At 31.9% G+C, this 21,491-nt stretch overlaps 2 protein-coding genes across 3 annotated transcripts; both read right to left on the bottom strand.

Annotated features, from left to right (window-relative positions):
- Positions 1-652: 652 nt before the first annotated feature.
- On the bottom strand, positions 653-5,609 carry LOC133288301 (CDPK-related kinase 5-like). 2 transcript variants are annotated; one of them, XM_061486039.1, is made up of 11 exons: positions 4,841-5,609; positions 4,318-4,448; positions 4,091-4,132; positions 3,701-3,809; positions 3,175-3,253; positions 2,791-3,087; positions 2,604-2,716; positions 1,952-2,059; positions 1,810-1,872; positions 1,545-1,712; positions 653-1,143 (listed from the first exon to the last, which is right to left on the bottom strand). In XM_061486039.1, the coding sequence occupies exons 1-11, from the start codon at positions 5,414-5,416 to the stop codon at positions 1,006-1,008; spliced, it is 1,824 nt and encodes a 607-aa protein (XP_061342023.1). In that variant the 5' UTR covers positions 5,417-5,609; the 3' UTR covers positions 653-1,005. The 2 variants fall into 2 exon arrangements, with proteins under 2 accessions (XP_061342023.1, XP_061342016.1); XM_061486032.1 differs by having other exon boundaries at positions 2,791-3,253.
- A 13,426-nt stretch (positions 5,610-19,035) lies between these two features.
- LOC133288134 (peroxidase 10-like) lies at positions 19,036-20,806 on the bottom strand. The gene is made up of 4 exons (XM_061485836.1): positions 20,591-20,806; positions 20,140-20,331; positions 19,791-19,953; positions 19,036-19,445 (listed from the first exon to the last, which is right to left on the bottom strand). The coding sequence occupies exons 1-4, from the start codon at positions 20,804-20,806 to the stop codon at positions 19,036-19,038; spliced, it is 981 nt and encodes a 326-aa protein (XP_061341820.1).
- Between the last annotated feature and the right edge of the window lie 685 nt (positions 20,807-21,491).

The raw sequence follows: 21,491 nt of genomic DNA, 5'->3' as shown, positions 1-21,491 counted from the left end.
TGTTCGTGTTCGTGTTGACCCATATTTTTTAATTATTTTTTTTTTATTTTTTAATTATTATTTTTTTAAAAAAATTAATTTCGACCCATTCTTTTTTAAATTTTTTTATCAATTACTGTTTTGACCCCTATTTTGCGTGTTATTCGTGTCGTGTCAATCCGCACAAAATTCATATCGTGTTAGTGTTGAAGATTTTGACACGAATAAAAATTCGTGTCATGTTTGTGTTGATGTATTTGTGTCGTGTTAAATTCGTGTCGTGTCACACATTTTGACACCCCTAACTACGACATAGAAAAAGGAAGAGATCTAATTAAGCTCCTTTTATTAAGGTGTTACTGGTTATTGATATCGAAGCCACTATTTTTCCCTACTCATATACGGATGTGAAATTATTCCCATTTCCTTTGTCTTGTAAGACCCCGGACATTGTTAGCAATATCTATAATTTTAGTGCAATAGTCATCAGAGGATAGAGGTACTTCACATGTCCACTTTTAATTATTAACATGGTTAGCACCTTTAAATGATTATGATTATCCAAGAAAAACAAAATTACAAATTCCTAAAAGCTACAATAACGCTGAAAGCCCAAAGAGCCCTAAAAACTTCTTTCATTCAGCTCAGGATGCAAGACAATGAATTTGCAGGTGGACAAGAATTATACTCCTCAATTGTGAATCACAGAACATGTTACAATTTACGTGTATCCTTCTAAAAACAACCCGATATATTCTCACCCGCAACTTAACACACTACAGCTTTACAGTGGAAAATTCAAACGCGTGTAGCAGGCTTCACACTTGCTCCAAGTGGTAAACAAAAATTAAATAAATAAACAAAGACTCGAGCCTTATAAAGGGGTTAAAAAATCCAAGATGATATATGCTGAGCCTCAATGTGACAAACAATCCATTGACGATAGGGTTGTGAATATTGTGATGTGGCCATTAGCATTTTATTAGCCAGATCATCGTAGTATAAGTATTTGGCCCACCAAAGTTTCTATTGAGCTTTTACAAGACTTCTAGATGGGCCATGCAGCAATTTCACAAATCCAAGGAAGCTTAACTTTCCATCCGTGTGCCGAATCCAGTCATGAAGAACAGCATGAACAGGGACAGATGGACCAAGCCCAAGCTCCTGATTATTAGGTTAAAACTAAATATGAGAAATGCATTTGCTTAACTATAAATTTAACCATATCCAAGTCAAATCAAATTATCACATACTGCTAATAAAAAGACATCATAGGTTAACCCATAAACATTACATCAACTGAAACTAGTTTCTTGCTAAACCCCTACACAAATATTGAAATTTATATTCAATCAATTTAAAAACTACTAGGCATTACGTAAATGTAACTTGAACAACATTATGAAGAATGAAGAAAATTAATATATTGATGTCATAATGCAACACAACGAAAGTGTGAAATAGATCAATATCTTCATTTATATGATAATCAACATGGTAATATTATCAGTATAAAGATAAAGGCATGTATGCATAAACTATCATCATAGTCAAATCAAACATACCGAAGCTAGTTCCTCAATGACTATAGCCTTGTTTCCATCCTTTTCAAAAAGTTCATAGGCACAACGAGCAATGTGCTCCCACCCGTCAAGTGCTTCAAATTGATGAACACTAAGTGCGGCAGCACAGAACTCATCAAAATCCATCCTTCTATATTGCAAAGCATTAAGCTGCCACACAAATTATTTATATCAATAACCACTATGGGTACAAAACGCCATTTAAATCATTTATAGAGGAATCTTATAGTTAAATCATAGCACTTACTGATGCCAGAAAGTCAGTAACGCGTGACTCTTTCATAGCATCCGTTGCATTTATCATCAAGGCCTGGCCATCTCAAATTTGTGAGATGACAAACACTTTCCTCTTAATAAAGTATATAAAAAGAATTTGAAACAAAACCAACCTCTTTGATATTTTCCAAGCTAATGGTACCATTTTTGTTTGGCCCTAAAAGTGCAAACTGCTCTTTAAAATAAAAAAGCTCATCAACGGTTAACGTCTTAGACAGAGCCTGTTCAATGCCCATGAAAATAGCAATCTAAGTTATTCAGAAGCATGTATACTATCGCATGATAAAAAAAATAAAAGAAAGAAAGAAAGGCAACAAGAACAAACAAAATAACAGAAAGAAGCACTTAAAATTGCAATGCTCTAGTCACACCTAATGGTTTGAAAGAAAACAATGTATATGTAGGACTTTTGCAATGTCTTAACTTCAAACTTCCAAAAAGCATTTCATTTGTAGATAAAATTTGAATCTGCCTAGTTGGAAAGACTACACAGAAATCAACAGGTTTGGTACTCAGATGATTCAGGCAACAATCACCTTGCTTGGCCGGAATTCAAATAATAACTTTAAAATAAATTCTGGGATATGTAGTACACCTACTAATAGGTTAATTATGAGTATGAGACTGATAGCGAGCACAGTTGCAGTAGTGGAAATTAATAGGGACAATACCAAAGGATAATAGGACATACAGTTCATCACAGGCTCTTTTCCATCCAATATCAGGTTTTTAAAAGCAGGCAAAGTTTTAAATAAATAGACACACCCTTATAGCTGCTTTTCGCAGAGATGAGGATCGCATGTATGCCTTCATGAGCTTGAATATTAGAATATCCAGAGGCACTTTAACATCTTTATAGATTCTAATCCATGGATGACCTGCAGTACACAATGGTAAGTAACAAAATAGAAATATAAGAACGAGAGCCAGCAATGATTGCTGAGAAACTCACTTAATGCCTGTGCTGCAGTCATTCTTTTCCTTGGATCTTTATTTAGTAATCGCTTAACAAAACTCCTTGCTTCAGCTGACAAAGAAGGCCAAGGAGGTTCATCAAAACTTGGATCAGCTTTCAATACAGTGCGAAAGATACCGGACTCGGTCCGGGCCCAAAATGGACGGCTGCCACATAATAAAATATATGCAATCACTCCAATACTCCAGACATCAGCCTCTGTACTGTAAGCTCTATGTAGAACTTCAGGAGCCACGTAGTATGCACTACCAACAATATCATTAAGTCTTTCATCTGGAAAGAACAATGGAAAGTTGAAAAACAAAGCAAGTCTAAGATAATAAATGGCATGCAAAATAAGAAAAAGGAATAAAAACATACCTGGTTTAACAAAATCAGACAACCCAAAGTCTATGGCCTTCAGCTCTGAGTTCTCATCCTTGGATGTGAACAAAAAGTTCTGATCCAAAAATTAGTTATACTTAGAAGTTAATGCTTGATAAGAATTAGAAGACAAGTCCCATATACCAAATCAAACAAGATCACAACCATCTTATAGCTTAATTGTATAAGATGATTATCAACAAATGTATGTAGAGTAGAAGGAAGAGTAAATTTCCTTCTTATAAATGCCATTGAAAAGTGTGAATGATGCATCAGAAATCATGTTTTTCCCTTTTGTGTCGGTTGATATCTTAACCTAACACACTATTACAGTATTACTAAATATGTCATAAAAGAGTAAAAGTTTACGTCCATAGATGATGAAATCTTTTCCCAAAGCTCCTATTTTCTTTTTCTATCCCCCTTTTCCCCCCAAAAAAGATAAGTAAATTTTCAAACATAAAAGGAAAAGCCTTTAGATGCAGGGGGGAAAGAAGAAGAAAAAATTACAAGCATATTTCACCTCAGGTTTAAGATCACGATGCACAACACCCTGTAGATGGCAAAAAGCAACAACGTTCAGTATTTGTCTCAGGACAGCTTTTGCATCCTCCTCTGTGTATTTGCCACCTCTGAAAAAACAAAGAGGTAATCTCATAACCATCAAACACAATATCGCCTCTTTCAATCAATTCCACTTATCCCCAATTTCCATCGTCAGAATCCCAATTGTAATCATTCAGAAGAATGTATAAATGGAAACCCCATTGTACAAAGCTCCCCGACTTTGTGAGAGTAGGAGTGAAGGTCGATTATACGTGACCTTACCCTTACATTTTTGCAAAGAGCCCAAACTCAAACCCGCGATCTTCTTATCACAAAGGAGCAACCTTATATTTAAATAAACAAATACCTTGATAATATTCTGTCCAACAGCTCTCCTCCTTCACACAATCTGAGAAATGTGTAAGAGTTTAAAAAAAAAAAAAAACTGTTATTTATAGAGATTCATTAAATTAATTGTCCTTCTGCTTAATTATCCAGCAAAAGAGGACAAATAATCTTGGTATTATAAATCAAATGGTCACAAAAGATGAAATATAACATTTAACTTAAATCAACAACGTAATTAAAGCTTACTCCATTACTATATAGACATTATCATGGTCTTCATATGCATCATAGAACTGTACTAGATTCTTGTGTCCAGTCAAAGCTCTTAATATTTGTACTTCTCTTCTCACATCCTCAATAGCAATAGCAGTGGTCATCTACAATTAAAACATACAAATTAAAATTGATTATTATATAGATTTAATAAATAAAATGTATATTTTGTGCACGAACCATATGACTAACTTTGCTTCTTCTTCTTTTCTTTTTTTTCAAGAAAGACAAATTATTATATAATTCAAAGAGGCTAGAGGTGTCTAAATCAATAAATTACAAGTAAAAGGTATAAATAGACAGCGATAAATCACAAATGCTGTTAAAGATCCAATACATGGAACTGTAACAAATTAGCTTCTTGACAGTTTCGGTAACAATCATATTAACAAAAGTGAAAAATATTCCGAGTAGCAGGAATTAGTTCAAATAGGGATAATAAATAATTATTGCATTGCATGTGAATGTGAATGTGAATGTGAATGTTGTTGGAAACCTTGGCTTTTGGAATGACTTTGACGGCCACTTGTTGACCTTTGAGCTCTCCTTTCTTAAGCGTGGCAACACAGGTGTATCCAAAATGGCCTCTCCCAACCTCATCTCCAAGATCATATTTGTTTCCGAAATGCTTCGAGAATCCGAAGTTCTTGTCGAGCCCAGCGACCACCTCCGATTCGACGGCTTCCGGTATCGGAGCCTCATTAGGCTTCGACGAACCATGCCGCCGAGCCAGCAAGGATCTTATATGCTTCGCCGGAGACGGCGGCGGGAACGGCCGCTTGAAAAACCGCATCGGCGAGCTACCGTTCGCCGGGGACTTCTTGGAGAACAAATGGTGAGCCGGACTCGGACTGTAAAGCGGGAAAAATGGAGATTTTTTACCATTCTCTGGCTCTTTGTTCTCCTTGTTAGGGTTTTCGCCATTGACGGAATTGGAGTGAGGTTCAGCACTGTGATTAACTGTGAAGGAGTTGTGTTGAGGCTGTGGGGGGTCGTTCCTGGGTGAGTGATTGTCGGATTGGCGAAACGAAAGAGTGTGATTTGAAGAGGGTTTCGAATTGCAGAGACCCATTCGATTTCTTCAACCTCCCACAAAAACATACAGTGTGGTGGCTTGAAGTCAAAGCATTGCATGTAATTTTAGCCAACAGAATTCGAATGAGGTTGAAAGCCTTGGTCGTGGAGCTCTTCCAGGGGAATTGAAATAAAGGTTTTGTGAGAATTGAGGTTGGTTAGGTTCGTTGCTCATTAAGATTGTTTGAGAATGGTGGGTACTGAGAGGAGAAGAAGAAGAGAGCAATAAAGAAAAAAAAAGGTATCTTATAAAAAAAGAAAATTAATAAAAGAAAAAAAGGAAATAATGAGAGTTTCGGTTTTGTTGCAACTAATTTGGCGATCGATTGATTAAGATTAATAAAAATAAAAAAAAAAAAATAAAATAAATAAATAAAAGGTTTATGCTTAATGATGCCGTGATAGTTTGTTGGGAGCTGGGGGGAATGTGGGTGCCGGGCCCAGCCATTATTCTCTTATTTATTTTTCTATCTATGCAATATAGGTAATATAGACTCAATATATGGAAAGTACCAGGTGGGTTTTTTTTTTTTCTTTATTATACATGGGTAATTTAGATTGATTATTATTCATCCATGCAATAAATCTTGGTTTTTTTAAAGTAAATTTCTTCCTAACTGATTTTTTAATTATTAAATAAAAAAATACTGAACATTTTTTAAATTTCTAAGTATTAAATGTATTTTGTTTTATTTGATATTAAGCATTAAAAATAATGTGATAATAATATAACAAAACACTTTATGTTTTAGGGGAGGTTATATTTATTTTATTTTTCTTACCATTTTTTACTATCAATTTTGTTATTGTTAGATCAAAATCAAATCAATTGTTACAAAATAACATCAAGTGAAAGTCATAATTTGATTTTGATTCAATAATAATAAGATTTGTAGTGTTATGGACTCATACATGAGGCTCATTTATTACTAAGCCCAACAACAAGAGACAACCCAAATATAAATATGATATAATTAAGAGAGAATATCCATCAAAGATATCAATCCAATACGACAGCATTAAAGGTGGGTTTGGGCTACTAGAAGAAAAGAGGCACAGAAGGTCCAGAATCCAATACTCACATGTAGGCAAAAAAATTAAAATAATATTTTTTATTAAATAATTGCGCATTTATTGCAATTTTAGGAAAAATTACGGATCTATTGCACACTGTGACGCCTCATTGAGGCATCTCACCCTAAGGGAAATACGCCCAAACGGGACATCTCTTGTTGACACGTGTCACTTTTTTTTTCAAAAAAAATAATAATTTAATCATAAAACTTTTAAAGGCCATAACTTTTGACTCGAGTATCCAAATCAGGTAATTCTTTTTTTGATTCCACATAACTTTTCGAGATCTATGCAATGACAACCATTTGATATATTTTATTTCTCACCAACATAATTTAAATTTAAATAAGGTACTCCTTCTTCCTTAGATATTTAGAATATTTATTTAATTATTTCCTTTATTAATACAGATTTTTCAAATTGATTTTTGAGTTTAAATCACAAATAAAATCTTTATTTTGTTTTCCTTATTAATAATAATTGTTACTTTTACTTTAAATCACAAACCAAATTTTTTTAATTTAAATCACACATCAAATCTTGATTTATTTTTTGTGTTAAATCACAAACGCAGAACTTAGAGGCTTCTGAGTTTAAAAATGTGACATGTGTCAACACTTGTCAAAACCTAACACATCACCAATCACGTCTAAATTGGGTTTCAATCAAGAAACAATCACTCCTAATTTAGGTAATTTTATTTTTGAAAAACATTCATAAGTCATCATTAATTTCAGACCACTAATAATAACCCAGAAGCTTATAGCATTAATCATTAATTTTGAAAATAATATCCTTCTTCCTTAGAAATTTAGAATATTTATTTAATTATTTTCTTTATTTCTACAGATTTTTCAAATTGATTTTTTAGTTTAAATCACAAATCAAATCTTTATTTTGTTTTCCTTATTAATAATAATTTTTATTTTTATTTTGAATTTAAATCACAAACCAAATTTTTGTTATAATAAAAAAAATATTATAAAAAAAAATTAAATCACAAATCAAAATTTCATTTATTTTTTTATATTAAATCACAAATCCATAACTCAGAGGCTTCTGGGTTTAACCGCTCTTATAATACCATTCTGGTAAATTAAAATTGTGTTTTTGAGAAATAAAATATGTCAAATAAGGTGTCATTGCGTAGATCTTGAAAAGTTATATGGAATCAAAAAAAGAATTAACTGATTTGGATATTCGAGTCAAAAGTTATGGCCTTTAAAAATTTTATGATTAAATTAATTTTTTTTTTGGAAAAAAAAGTGACACGTGTCAACACCTCATGAGAGACGCCTCATTTGGGCGTCTTCCCCTTAGGGTGAGACGCCTCAATGGGACATCACAGTGTGCAATAGATCCGTAATTTTTCCCAAAATTGCAATAAATACGTAATTATTTAATTAAAAAACATTATTTTAATTTTTTGCCCTCACATGTAAACTCTATAAATAGTAGGTAAAACCTATAGTTATGATTATTCTCTCTATTTGTTATGTTGTCACCGTGCACACACATCATCCTTTTGACGAAAGTTGTTATTTACTCTTAGTTCACAGTTATCTACTAGACTCAAAGATATCTAACTCATAAATATCTTAGGGAGAGCACTTGATCCAACAGAAATCCACTAGTCCATTGGGCTAGACATTTTTATCTTCAGAAGAGAATATGTGATCAAAAATGATAAGAAAAAATAGTGATAACTATAACATATTCCTATATTTTAAGAGTAAAGATATTCTAACTACCAAAAATTCTTATTACTAACTTAACCCATCATATCACCATTGGATCAAAAAAAGATAATGTTAAAAAGTTTTTGAAGAAAGAGAAAATATTAATCTAACAGTGATTAGATAGATAGTAAGTTGGTAGTGAAAAATTTTAATAGAGAGAATATTCCTCCTCATATTTTAATGTTAAAAGAAAGAACGAACCTTGTATAAAAATCTAGGGAAAAGTTCACTAATGTCCCTGTAATTAGCTTCAGAATCACATAAGTCCCTGTGATTTTTTTTTTATCACATATGTCACTGTGTTTTGTAAAAAATAAAAAACCACAGATGCATAAGTGATTTTGAAGCAAACCACAAGAACATTGGTAAACTTTTTTTCAAAAATCTATTCTGCTAGCTTTGCCTTTTTCAAAAGCAACGATATTCTGTTTAAAAGACTCAATTACTCGAAAGAATTTAATCAGAATTAAAAGTTATTATTAATAAATTAAAGTGATGAAAACTATTCATCTATTTAAAAATAAATTATAATAATTTATTTTTCATTTTGATATTGCAGTAAACCTGGCGGACACGGTTTGGTTGATACAAATAATCAAACTTAATCCGCAAAAAAATTGTTATAATTTGGTTCTTTGATAGAAGTTAATCCAAATGATTGAGAAATAAATAAACAAATAAATTGGTTTGCTTTAGTTAATATTTCTTCTGAAAACCCAATTAAAATGATCATGACTCGTGACTCGTTGAGTACGTAACCTAATAATATGTCCACAAACATGCTTAAATTTTAATTTTTTGTGTGCAATTTAATAGTATTAGTTGACTCAATCGTTATATAAAACGTAATCTACTTCATTTAAAAAACGTCGTCATACTTGTGCACTAGAATTCAGCAAATCAATTTTTTAATGTGAAATGTCATACAAACGTTAATGTATGAACAATATATTTTTCAACTGTTTACTAGTAGTGTCCATGGATCCTTCCTCTGACTTTATTTTCAAATTTTACCATTTGAGAAGAAAAAAAATTGGGGGGGGGGGGGGATTGATTTTATTTTTTAGGGTTTGATTTTTCTCATATTGTATGAGATAAAATTATCTCCTAACACAAAGTGAGACTCATGTGAGATCATATAAAGAGATAAGAAAGAAAAAAAAAAAAAAAAAAACATATGGCCTCACATATTTTTAAGAGTATAGAAAATAAAAATATCCCCTATAACATGAGATACATTAAATCTTTATTTTTATTAGTCATAGTTTCCCCCTCCTACTAACAATTCACTTAATGGTTTTGGTATATTTTCAACAGTGACTAGTCATAGTAAGCTTAGTTTTATTATGGTGGCAATCCAATTGTTTATTCAAAATATTTTGATTTTGATAATATATATATATATATATATATATATATATATATATATATATATATGGTTAATTGGATGTTCTGACATATAATATAAGATTTTATTTTGTCACCCCTTATAACTATGCAGTGGCGGATCTACTTTGTGACAAGTGATCGTAAGTGTAGTTACAAACTTTTGAAAAAAAAAAGTTTTAGTTGTCTAACTAATGTTCCCACCGAAATAGCACCTGAATTGAGGGTTCCATTGAGTGATTTCTTAGATCGTTGAAAGCAACACAATTTTTTCGATGTCACTAACTCCTACCTTCGTTCCTTCCAAGTTGCCGTTGACCGTGCCACCATCGCCGAACAGCTTTACTCCATTGCCTCCTCGTAGATACGTGTCAATTCAAAGCTGCAAGCCAATGCCGATCAAACTAGAACCACCACACAATATCTAGCCAAGGCACCACATCCCTTCCATTGTTCAAAGTTGCCTTCACTGTGCCGTCCAAAAAGTGACAATCGACAATCCTTCTTTTTTAATTTATGGCTAGGTTAGGGTTTTTTTTTTTTTTTTTTTTTGCATATGGGTTAATGGCCATGTGGTAGCTGCATTAGGGTTGATTTTTTTTTTAAAAAAAATCCCCTGGGCCAATAATGTGGGCTTCTCATGGATATAAGGAGGGTCTTTTCTTTTCTTTTCTTTTTTCTAAAAAGGAGAGAAGTAATAAAAAAATGTATAAACCCAAAATTTAAAAGAAGAAGGATTGTGACTTTTTCCTTTTTTTCTTTTTTTCTTTTTTCCTTTTGGTAAACAAAAGACCTAAGCTACAAAACAAAGAAAGAACACAAAAAGAAACCCAATTATTGCAACTCAAAGCACGAGGTCTCCCAACAGCTGACAGATCAACAAGCAACAGTAACTGGATGCCAGGAGGAGGTTCTTGCCAAACAAGATAGTCTTCTTACCCCTCACAGTGTAACATGAAATTTGTCAACCAGTCTGCGCACGAGTTACCCTCCTTCAAAGTATGCCTAAAAATCACAGATCCATTTTTTTCGATCCATGTCCGTATGCGAGAACTCAAATGATTATCACGGACTGCTGCACCATTTTTAGTGAGCACAGTGATCACACTTGTTGAATCACTTTCAATAATGATGTTACGGTATCCATCATTCCAAGCCATCTCCAACCCCCTAAGGACACCCCATAATTCTGCTTTGAATGAAGAACACCTCCCTAATTTATACGCAAAGCCACTAAGCCATTTACTACACTCATAACGAATGACACCCCCACAAGCAGCTGGACCAGGGTTACCACGCGCAGCCCCATCAATATTAACCTAGACAGCACCCGAATTGGAAAACTGCCAAGATATGTCAGCTACCATGATTCTTCTGTCAAAAGCCAAATTTGTACATTTGTTTGCAGCCTCTTCCACATCCTTTGCAAGATTTTGGATTAGGTTTTCCTTCACGAAAACAGGCATCAGCGAGGCACCTTGTGTTCTTTCATTTCGCAAATGCCAAATCTTTCAGCAAGTTAGAAAGAAAGTAATTAGCCATTTTTTATCTTGCCTGTCATTAACATGCATGAAAATATTTTTCAATAGCCACTAGTCCATATCTCCTAAGAAGAAATCATCAACTTTATCACTTGGAACTAGTTTAAGCCACAAGGATTTGGCTTCACTATAGTTCCGAATGACATGTGAAATAGCCTACCTCTCTAGGCCGCAAACTGGGCACATGTCATCTGCCTCACCCACTGTGTCGTTCTGGATCTTGTAAGAAGTCTCTTATGCATCACTTTCCACATCATTATTTTTACCTTTTGTGGACCCTTCCAGCACCAAAGGATTGGCCATAGATTCTTCTTCTTTACCAATACATCATTTTGCTTGAGAAGCACATCATAAACACCTTTCACCGTAATTGTATTATCACCCTCTAGATATCAAAGTTTTCTATCTTGCTCGTCAGCTTCATTCGGAGTTAGAATGCCCTGGAGAGTTGCAAAAACATCTTCAGGAAGAAGTTCTTTAAGTATTTCATAGTTCTAAGCACCACCAGGGGTAACCATATCGGCGACTGTTACATTATGGTCAATAATTTGCTCTCCCCTTATAACACGATCTTATAGCGAGTAACTATGGGACAACCATTTATCTTACAAAAACTTAATGGACTGCCCATCAACAACCTCCCAAACTAGCCTTTCCTCCATGGTCTTCCACATTTTACACAAATTTTTCCAAAAAAAGGAGTCACAACCACGAGTGACAAAGATATCATCTCTCGATCTTTTTTTCTCATACTTATGGTATAGGACCTTCGACCAAAGTTGATCAGGATCCGTATAGTATTGCCAAGTACTCTTTACAAGGAAGGCATCATTCATAAGTTCTAAGCGTTTCAAACTAAGACCGCTATTCATCTTTGGGAGCGTTACAATAATCCAGTTGATAAGATAGTGGCTTCTTTTATTGTCCTTGTCTCCTCAGATGAAACTTATTTGAATCTTTTCTATCTCCCTGCAAATAGAAGAAGGAATCTTGCAACTTTGCATTTGAAAATATGGTAAAAAGACCATAATCGACTACGCCAATGTGATATGCCCAGCTTGGGATAAACACTATTGCTGCCACCTGAGTTTTCCTCTAACTCTCTCCACAATTGCAGCATAGAGGTCCCTTGTGTTGCATCATTGATCCCAGGTAACTCCCCACATTTTTAACGTGCTTGAAACCACTCCTCTGAATAATTTTACCCCACAAATCCTGCATTTGTATTTTTTGAAAAGAAAATACAACTTTTTTCACACTAAGCTTATCCCCAACCGCTTCTTCAAAAAAGTTAAGACATCTCATCAAGGCTTCAAGTTGATCCTCACTAACCTCCATGTCAAATCATCTGCAAAGGCAAGATGAGAAATTTGGGGTCCCCCTTTATCCATCGGTACGGGTTTCCCTAGACCTCCATTAACTGCAGTATTTATGATGTGGGTCAACTTCTACAAAGCAATGACAAACAAATAAGGTAACAGTGAGTCACCCTGGCGAATCCCCCTAGATGGCAAGAAATCAATTGTTTTTCCACCATTCCAAAGCACATTAATTTTTGAGGATTGGATGCAGCTCATAATGATCTTTACAGTATGTTCTGGTAAAGGAATTTCTTCCAATATTCTCCTAAAAAATTCCCAGCTAATTCTGTCATATGCATTAACTAAGTCGATTTTGATAGCCATGAATGGTTTGTTGCCCCTCATATTATGCATAGAGTGAATCAGTTCTTGAACAATAATAATGTTATATTGGATCTGCCTATTCGGGACAAAACTGACTTGGAAAGGTGAAATAATACCTTCCATCACCGGTTTGAGCTTTTGAACAATAAGTTTAGTCAACAACTTATATATGATAGAACGCAATGAGATGGGTCTAAAATGGGAGACAAACTCAGGGTCTTTTATCTTTCGGATTAAGACTAAAAGAGTGGAATTGATGTCTGCCACAAGCTATGGGTTGTTCCACGGTCTGTTAATGGCGCTACAAACTCGATTCTTCACCATATGCCACTGACGGTGGAAGAAAATAGTGGGGAAATCATCATTTCAGGAGCTTTAAAGGCATCAATAGATCTCATAGCTTTGGTTATCTCTTTGATGCTTAGAACCTTTATCATGTTATCAGTTAAAGTAGTAGGTATCTCAGCCTAATTGTTGGGGGAAGCTAGTCATCTTCAGTTATTGTTTTATTCTCTAAATAAACATTTGTAGAAATTACAAACCAGATTTCTCAGCTCAGTTGGTTCCTCTACCCACTTATTAATATCATTTCTAAGTCTTGTTTCTTTTTTTGTATGAGGTTAAGAACAGTAACGTCATGATATTGAAATGAATTTTAAAAAATATATAAAATTCCTAAAATTTTAAAAGAGAAAAATATTTAATTAGGATAGAAATAAATAAAATATATAAAATTACCAAAAAATTGAAAATATAAGAAAAATAATTGGTGTTGTTATTATTTTTTTAATTCTTACTTGTCTTCATGATAAATTTTTGTTGTGTAATTTATGTATTTGTAGTGAGATTTGATTAAATACTTTTAAAAAAATTACAAAAATATAAAATTGTTATAAAAATAAATAATTTTTTTTTATGTTAAGTTGAAAAAAAAATTCTTTTTTTAATGCATTTAATTTTTTTTGAATTTTTTTCTAAGGATGCTGCCCCGAACCCCCGCTACTAAGTAAGTGGACATAAATAAATTTTTTTGGGTCCACCACTGTAATTATATGTTCTGGAAAGTACATAATTAAAATATTAAAATTACTTTTTTTTCTCTCTCTACGTCAGCCGACAAAATTTTTAAAAGAGAGAAAATAAAATAATTTTAATATTATGACTATGTACCCAGAGAGTACATAGTTATAAGGGGGTGACAGGATAAAATCTTATATCCAGACACTGAACAAATAATAAACGTGTATATATATATATATATATATATATATATATATATATATATATATGTTACTGTAAAACAGAAAATTTGTAACAACTTAAAATATGTATTTTAATTTTTAAGAAATTAAATAAAAACAAGATTATTATAATTATAATTAAAAAAAATTAGAATACTTTCTTGTTTTCGATTAGTGGATGAGAAATTAGTTCAGCTCATCGATCAAGCCAAAAATAAAACAATGAGTTGTGGCTCAAAGTTAAGTTATTTCTAAACAAATTTTATCTACGTAGGAATTTTAATAATGCAAATATGAATGATTAGTGTCACGCTAAATGACCGATAAGTAGACATATGGAACATTCGTCTCCATGAATGACGGACCGGTGCTTTTTTCTTTTACTCCTTTCCTTGTGATGCAAGACAGTGCCCCCACCGCTTGGGCTGCCTCCAATTAAATATTTAATATCTTTTTATTTTTATTTTTTAATAATTTTATCATTCACTATTAAATAAAGGAAAACATTTTTTCCTTTTAAAGGAAAATTTTTTTCTCCTACCAATGACTCATAGCATAAGTGGATCTCATATTAATTTTTTTTTCTCTCTACTATTTTGTAAATTTCACTTATACTCTGAGTCACTAATAGAAAAAAAAATTCTCCTTTAAAAAGAGAAAATATTTTCCCTAAAATAAATCAAATAAAATTGTTAAGTCAAAAACTTTAAAAATGAGAAAGTTGGCAATTCTCTTGTACGTGCATGTTGAAGTTGAAAAATGCGTATCCACTTTTATGTAATATGATTGAGTTCTCACTTTTCGATATTACCAAAAAAAAAAAAAAATTTAATTCATACCATTATATATTTTTCATAAAGTTTAAATTTTAAATTATTTGTAAGTAACTTCTACATCGAATATTTCTCTTTCTAAATTTCAGCTGCTTATAAAAAAAATTGTTTCATTAAAAAAATCTTCCTCAAATATCAGCTTCCTATAATATTAAATTAATTTTTTAAAAGTTTACTTTTATATTAAAATTTGTTCTTTCTTTTCAAATCTCAATTATTTTACTTATTTTATTCAATTAAAATATATTATTTTACGAATGGTTTTATTTTTTAATTTGTTATCTCTTAAAGAAAGACGTGTCATTCTTAACTTTTTTTTAAAAAATAATTATTTTTTAATAATCATACATATCTCTTTATAATTATTATTTTTCTCTTTTAACCATATTTTTAAAATTTTAACCTAATTTATTATGCATTTATATCTTAAAATTTTAAAAAAATTATTTTTAAATATTTTTATTTTAAATATTTTTATTTTAATGTATACTTTTTAAATTTTATATAAATTTAAATATTCGTACAAAATACAACATATTTGTTACTTATGAAACAACCGAACACTTAGATTTTGCTCAATTAAGTGGTAGCAAATTTTATTATTCAGACAATTTTAATATAACAAATATTTTTCTTTGTATTTTCCGGTGAAGCAAATTTACTCATAATTAATTTTTATATTAAGTCATGTTAACGTGGCATAAATAAACTTTGAAAAATATTAGATAATCACAACACGAACAATTAATAACAATATAATATGAAAACGCTTTCGTTCATGATGTAACTTTACACCTGCAATGAAATTTCTACCTTTCTTGTCGTCTGGGTCCGAGATTCTGTGCAATGAATCACGCTTTTGATATAAATGCCAAACAGAAGAATTTATTCGCTGCCAACCGCTTCCAAAATTTCAAGATATATACATTATTTTACATAATTAATATTTCTCACGTCAAATAAAATAATTTTATCTCTTATATATATATAAAAAGAGTTTGTTGTTTATCATTTTAAATGACATAATTTATATCATTTTAAAAGAGAAGTAGATACAAGATATGGAAATAATGGGAGAGAAAGTAAATAATTTTTTTTTAATTTTAATTTAAAAAAAAAAAATCTTGTGTCTATCTCTCTCTTAAAATGACATAATTTTATGTCATTTAAAATGAGAACCACTTTTTCAATATAAAAATGTATGGATAAAAAAGAGGAAAAAAAAAATATACTCGACACATTTGTTTATATATATAAAAAATAAAATTATATTATACACATAAAAAATAATAATTTGCAGCATACTGCAAATGGTCCCGGAGCATCTTTCATTCATTCATTATTATTATTAATTTATTATTATCGTTTTTTATGTTTTATGTTCCTTTCCTTCGTTTCCAATTGAAACTTCAACTGAAGACTCAATACAGAGATGCCTAGTGTATTTTTCTTGCTACCCACTCACTATGCCATCAACATAATTCAGTTCCCCACGTGAAAGTTTCTCTGCAATTTCATTTAACTTTACATCTTTAGAAGCAGAAAAGTAGCACAGCACATATCTGACCCTTATCTTATGTTCCAGCACCTTCTTGATCGGCACTTGATCATTTTTGCCGAGTTGCTATTTTGATGGCACCCTCTGATTACAAAGTTTGTTTCAACTTTTGAGGACACTGTTGTAATTAAGAGGTTCGTTGAAGATGAAATAACACCGCGTCATTAATAGAAACTCTGTTTCAAGTTTCAACCGCTCTAATTAGTTCCTTCTGTTAAGAGATTTAATAGGGACAAGTTACCTTCTGATCATTACCTCAACAATGATGGGACAGGAAATCAATATATATATATATATATAGAGAGAGACACTCACATACACTATCATATTGCTTCTGTCCATTATGATTATGTTATTTGCTCCACTTGATTTCTAGCTTTGACTTGCGTTTCATATATATGATGCTGAATGCTGATAATGACTTGCTTAAAGACTATGTCTATGGTATTTGGCGCCAAATCCTAAGGTAAGTATTTGGAAATAAATAATGCTACACAGTCAAAAAAAAAAAAAAAACTTTGATATAATTTAAGGATAGTTATTGGATAGCATCAAAAAATTTAAATTTAAATTTAATTTACAATTGAAAGTTTGACCTTCTCAAGCAATAATGATGCATGTAAAAAGATTTTAATGGGTAATCATGCCAGTGATGCCACTAACAATCCAAAACAAAGAAATCTTTAATAAAAGTCAAAGGGAACTCAAGAGAAAGTGATGAAGGGGAGAGTGAGAAAGGCTGAACATGCACGAAGAAGACATGGTGTGGTTCATGAATTGATGGCTGCATTCAGAATTTTTCATCAAGAGCCCCACTATTGATGCGCATGCTCCCAAACAAACAAGAAAAGAAACAAAAAAAATATATATATAGTGACACCATTTCTCTATCTCTCTTTCTTTGTCTTCGTCACTTCCCTTCCATCCTACACTAGACAAAACTAAAGAAATGTGTATTGAACTGTTAAAAGAGAAAACAGAAAGTGAAATGAAGATTAATTCGTTGTCAGTATTCATCTTAGTTTAAATTCCTTCATATGACAAATCAGCGTCAGAAATTCAAAAAGTATGTAATCACATGCGAGTTTGATTCCACTGGGTCAGAAACATATCATAACAATATCTCAATAGATAAAAAAAACTATAAACCACCTTACAATATATTAAAAGGATAAGTTCATATGTCATTTTCTTTTTTTTTATTAATTCTGGATCTAACAAGTAATATTCATTATACGTATGTATGGGTTAATTATAAAACTTTATAACTGTAGTAAAAAGTTTATATTATCACTTATGTATAGCTCATAAGCTTTTATACTAATTGAAAATTATTTTATACTACATTCATATATCAATGTTTTATAAAAATACGTTTTTCAAACAAAAAAATTGTCATCTTGATCATTTCATATCTATGCTCATTTCCAAACAGTAACGATTATGAAAACGAAATAGGATTCTCCTCACAATAAAAGGTAATAAAAGAATTATTAAAATTATAAAAAAAGTCTAGAGCATGTACCAACATGGATATATAAATATTTCCTATATTTTTTTTAGATGAATATATTTTTTTTGATGTACTTCTACAAAGAACATTTAATAGTTCTGTTTCATATAAAGGCTTAGCTAATTTAAGATTTATACTAGAGAAGGAAAAAACTGAAAATAAATAATATTAGTTGATTAATCATTTCCCCTGTTCTAAAAGATAATTATCACTCATTTTGCTCCTATTTTAAAATAAAATTATCACTTTGTCTCTTTATCTAAACTATATATCAATTTGTCCCTTTTCTCAATTAACTACATATGAATATGTTCCTGTTTGACCGATAATTACTCGAGTAAATGAATAATCAAGAACTAAGATTTGGTCAAACTTTGATAAAAAAAAATAGCATATTGATATATAGTTTAAGAATAGAGATATATTGATATATAGTATAGAAAGCATGATAAAGTGATAAAAAAATTGAAATAAGGGAAAAATAGTCAATCAACCAAATAATATTATAACAATATTAGCATATGTGCTCAATATATTTATTTTTTCACTTTTTATTTAAATTCGAATATCATTTGGATAAAAAAAATTATATTTTATTTGAACAGGTAAGTGTCCAGCTCATTTTTATGTGTGAAATGTTGTAAAAATCCACAGGTGTTGTTATCAAAAAAAAAAAAAAAAAAAAATCCACAGGTGTTTGCTCATCACTAATTTTTAGTAGTCATTATTATTTGCACAGTGGATTAGCGATAAGACTAGAAATGAATGAGGATAAATTGTGAGCCTGATACTGATAGCATACTTGCACATTGTTTTCTTTTTTCAAGTGTGGGCTTTGCGCACTAATTAGATTAGATGTTTCGCACAGATAATAATGAAACACACCTGTGAACTCATTTGAGATGAAATTCACTTCGGCTGTGACATATATTTAACAAGGGACATCATGACTTATTACACATTTGTATTTTTATTTGAAGCATGGTTTCGTACAAGTCTACTAAGGTTTTTAAAAGTAAAGAAAGAGAGCAAAATGCAAATGGATATCTAGTTCACAGCCCTACAATTTGTCCTTATTTGGCCCTGTTGTCCCGTAAGTACACCTATGCGGCCCATTTTCTCAATAGATACCGCAAAGTCTCTGAAAAACAAAAAAGGCCACTTGCTATAGTTGATAACCAATGAAGCAGTAGTGTTGTCACCCAAAAGAGCCTGGTCTGACTGAAGTAGCCCCGAACTGTTCACAAGATTTTTGTAATACACGTTATCAAATGTGTTGGTAGTAACGGGATCCAAGGGAGCCAAATTGGTGTCAGAATCAGCTTGATTGGGGCACAGTTTCTGTAAATTTTGTAGAAGTGAAGTATCAAGTGCTGGATCAGATTTACCAGAGCCACCAAAGTTGAAGAGCCTTGGCTTAAATGTAAAGCATTGAGCAAACCCAAAGGTGTGGGCACCTACATTGAGCACATAAACATGAAACTTATAAACTTCGTCTCATGATTAACGAGTATGTTAGCAACTTTATGCCTCATGACACGTAGTGGAAATACTTAATTTTTTTTCTTCATGTGATCTATTTTTTTATTTCAAAATTTTGGTTAATTAGAAACTGAAAAAAGTGTTAAACAAAAGTTTGCTGTGATAACTGAACTTTCATGGGTAACAGGCAGAGTCATTATTATTATAGAAGTACAATTTTTATTTTTATTTTGCCTAATACACAACTTGAAACAAGAATTTAGAGCTATTTGGCCTCTCTAGTTGCAAGACTGAAGCAAATAAAAGTGAAGGAAGCAAACCTGAGAGCACTGCTACATCCTTCATTTCAAGACCCTTGGAAATGAACTTGGCTGTAATGTTTTCTAGAGGTTCAAATGGTGATGGCAAGTTATTTGCTTCGCTCTCGCTTGCTGTTGTGCCATCTCTGCGACCAAGAGGTACAGGCCAAAATGGACCTTTACTCTGAGAAAATTAGAAAAGGTTTCAATATGTATGATGTATATATACATTCAATGAGCTAGTTTGAATTATTAACTTATTCTAGATTCAGATAAACTTTTCAGCCAAAACCTTAGTCTTGGGACATATTGATATAAGCTTTTATTTATATGCAAAATAAACTAGGAAAAATAGATAAGGGTCTCTTACAAGATAAACAGCTTCTCTAGCTGCTAGAGCTAGTAAATCAGCACATGACACTGTGGATGGACAAGCTTTTTCTAAGGCTGACTTGATTGTATCAATGACCTCAAATCCTCTGATTGAATTTCGATTAGGCAGTGCATTTTTCTCTCCTGTGAAAGTGTTAGTATCATCAAGTAGCACAGATCCATCACATCCCTGTGTAACAAGAAAAATATACTTCAGTTTGAGTTTTACTTGGCATATTAAAAATGAAGGAAAAATGTTTCTAATTTTGCAGAAAAAACTTCTCTGCCACACTCACATAAAAGTGAGTGAATCCCATTATAAAGAGAAGAGGGAAAAAATATCAGTGAAACCCATTCATTTTTATGTGAGTGTAACAGAGAAGTTTTTTTCTGCAAACATTAAATACTAAAAATAATCCAACTAAACGAATAACTAAGAGCTTATTTACATTTACGAAACAATCGTGGAAATGAAGGCGCAAGAGAGAAGCTGCAATCCTTGTGTCATTGATCATAGCTGACCTAACGTTGTATCGAACAATTCCGGTGAGGTTTGGACAAGTTGCGTCATAGAAATTATAATAAAGTTGACAGCATACTAGAGGAATAAAGAACACAAGCCAAAACAAGAAAACAAAAGGATGCTTATTAAAGGTACACTCCATAAGTTGAAACTAGGATGACAACAGGGGAAAGAAGTTAGTTAAGTTAATAACTCAACTAGAATTGCGTGTGATAATAAGTTGTAAACTGAAAACAATTTATAGAAGAAAAAGCACTTGCTAGATTAATTTTTATAGAGAGTGGCAGAACCACTATCCATATTGTGCTTATCACTTCAGTTTGGTACAAGTCCAAATTGTCTGCTCTTCTTATTTTGGTAGACAAGTCAGCATTTCGTTAATGGACGTAAGAACTTAGGCACTCCCACCTCATGAAGTTAACAATTGTTCTCAGTGGCAAGATCATGTATTATGACAATATATCTCTACTAAAGAACTGCCTCGAGACTATTATAAAGTAAACTCTATAATTGACTCATGACGTCTCCATGTGAAGAATAAGGATGCTTGAAAGAGTGTAATCACTATCAGCGTACTCTATAACTTGTTTTCTTTTGTGCTACTTGTAGTTGTCCTTATAATGCCCAGGTATAAGAAGCTTCAAATTTGCCCTTTGAGGATAAGTCGTATGCATTGTGGGAGTAGGAGAAGAATTTTCAAAGAAGAAATTATAGATAAATACCGAAAGTGCCTGCCATTTGATTATAATTCTATGAATCTGTCATGTGGTGGAATGTGCGTGTACAGTCATAATAAAAGGTAGCAAAACAGGAGATAATTAATAACC

The sequence above is a fragment of the Gastrolobium bilobum genome, unplaced genomic scaffold (genome assembly GCF_033153095.1).
Source record: "Gastrolobium bilobum isolate Gb01-03AN ecotype WA unplaced genomic scaffold, APGP_CSIRO_Gbil_v1 utg2810, whole genome shotgun sequence".
NCBI lineage: Eukaryota > Viridiplantae > Streptophyta > Magnoliopsida > Fabales > Fabaceae > Gastrolobium > Gastrolobium bilobum.
This window is presented reverse-complemented; position numbering and strand designations above follow the sequence as displayed.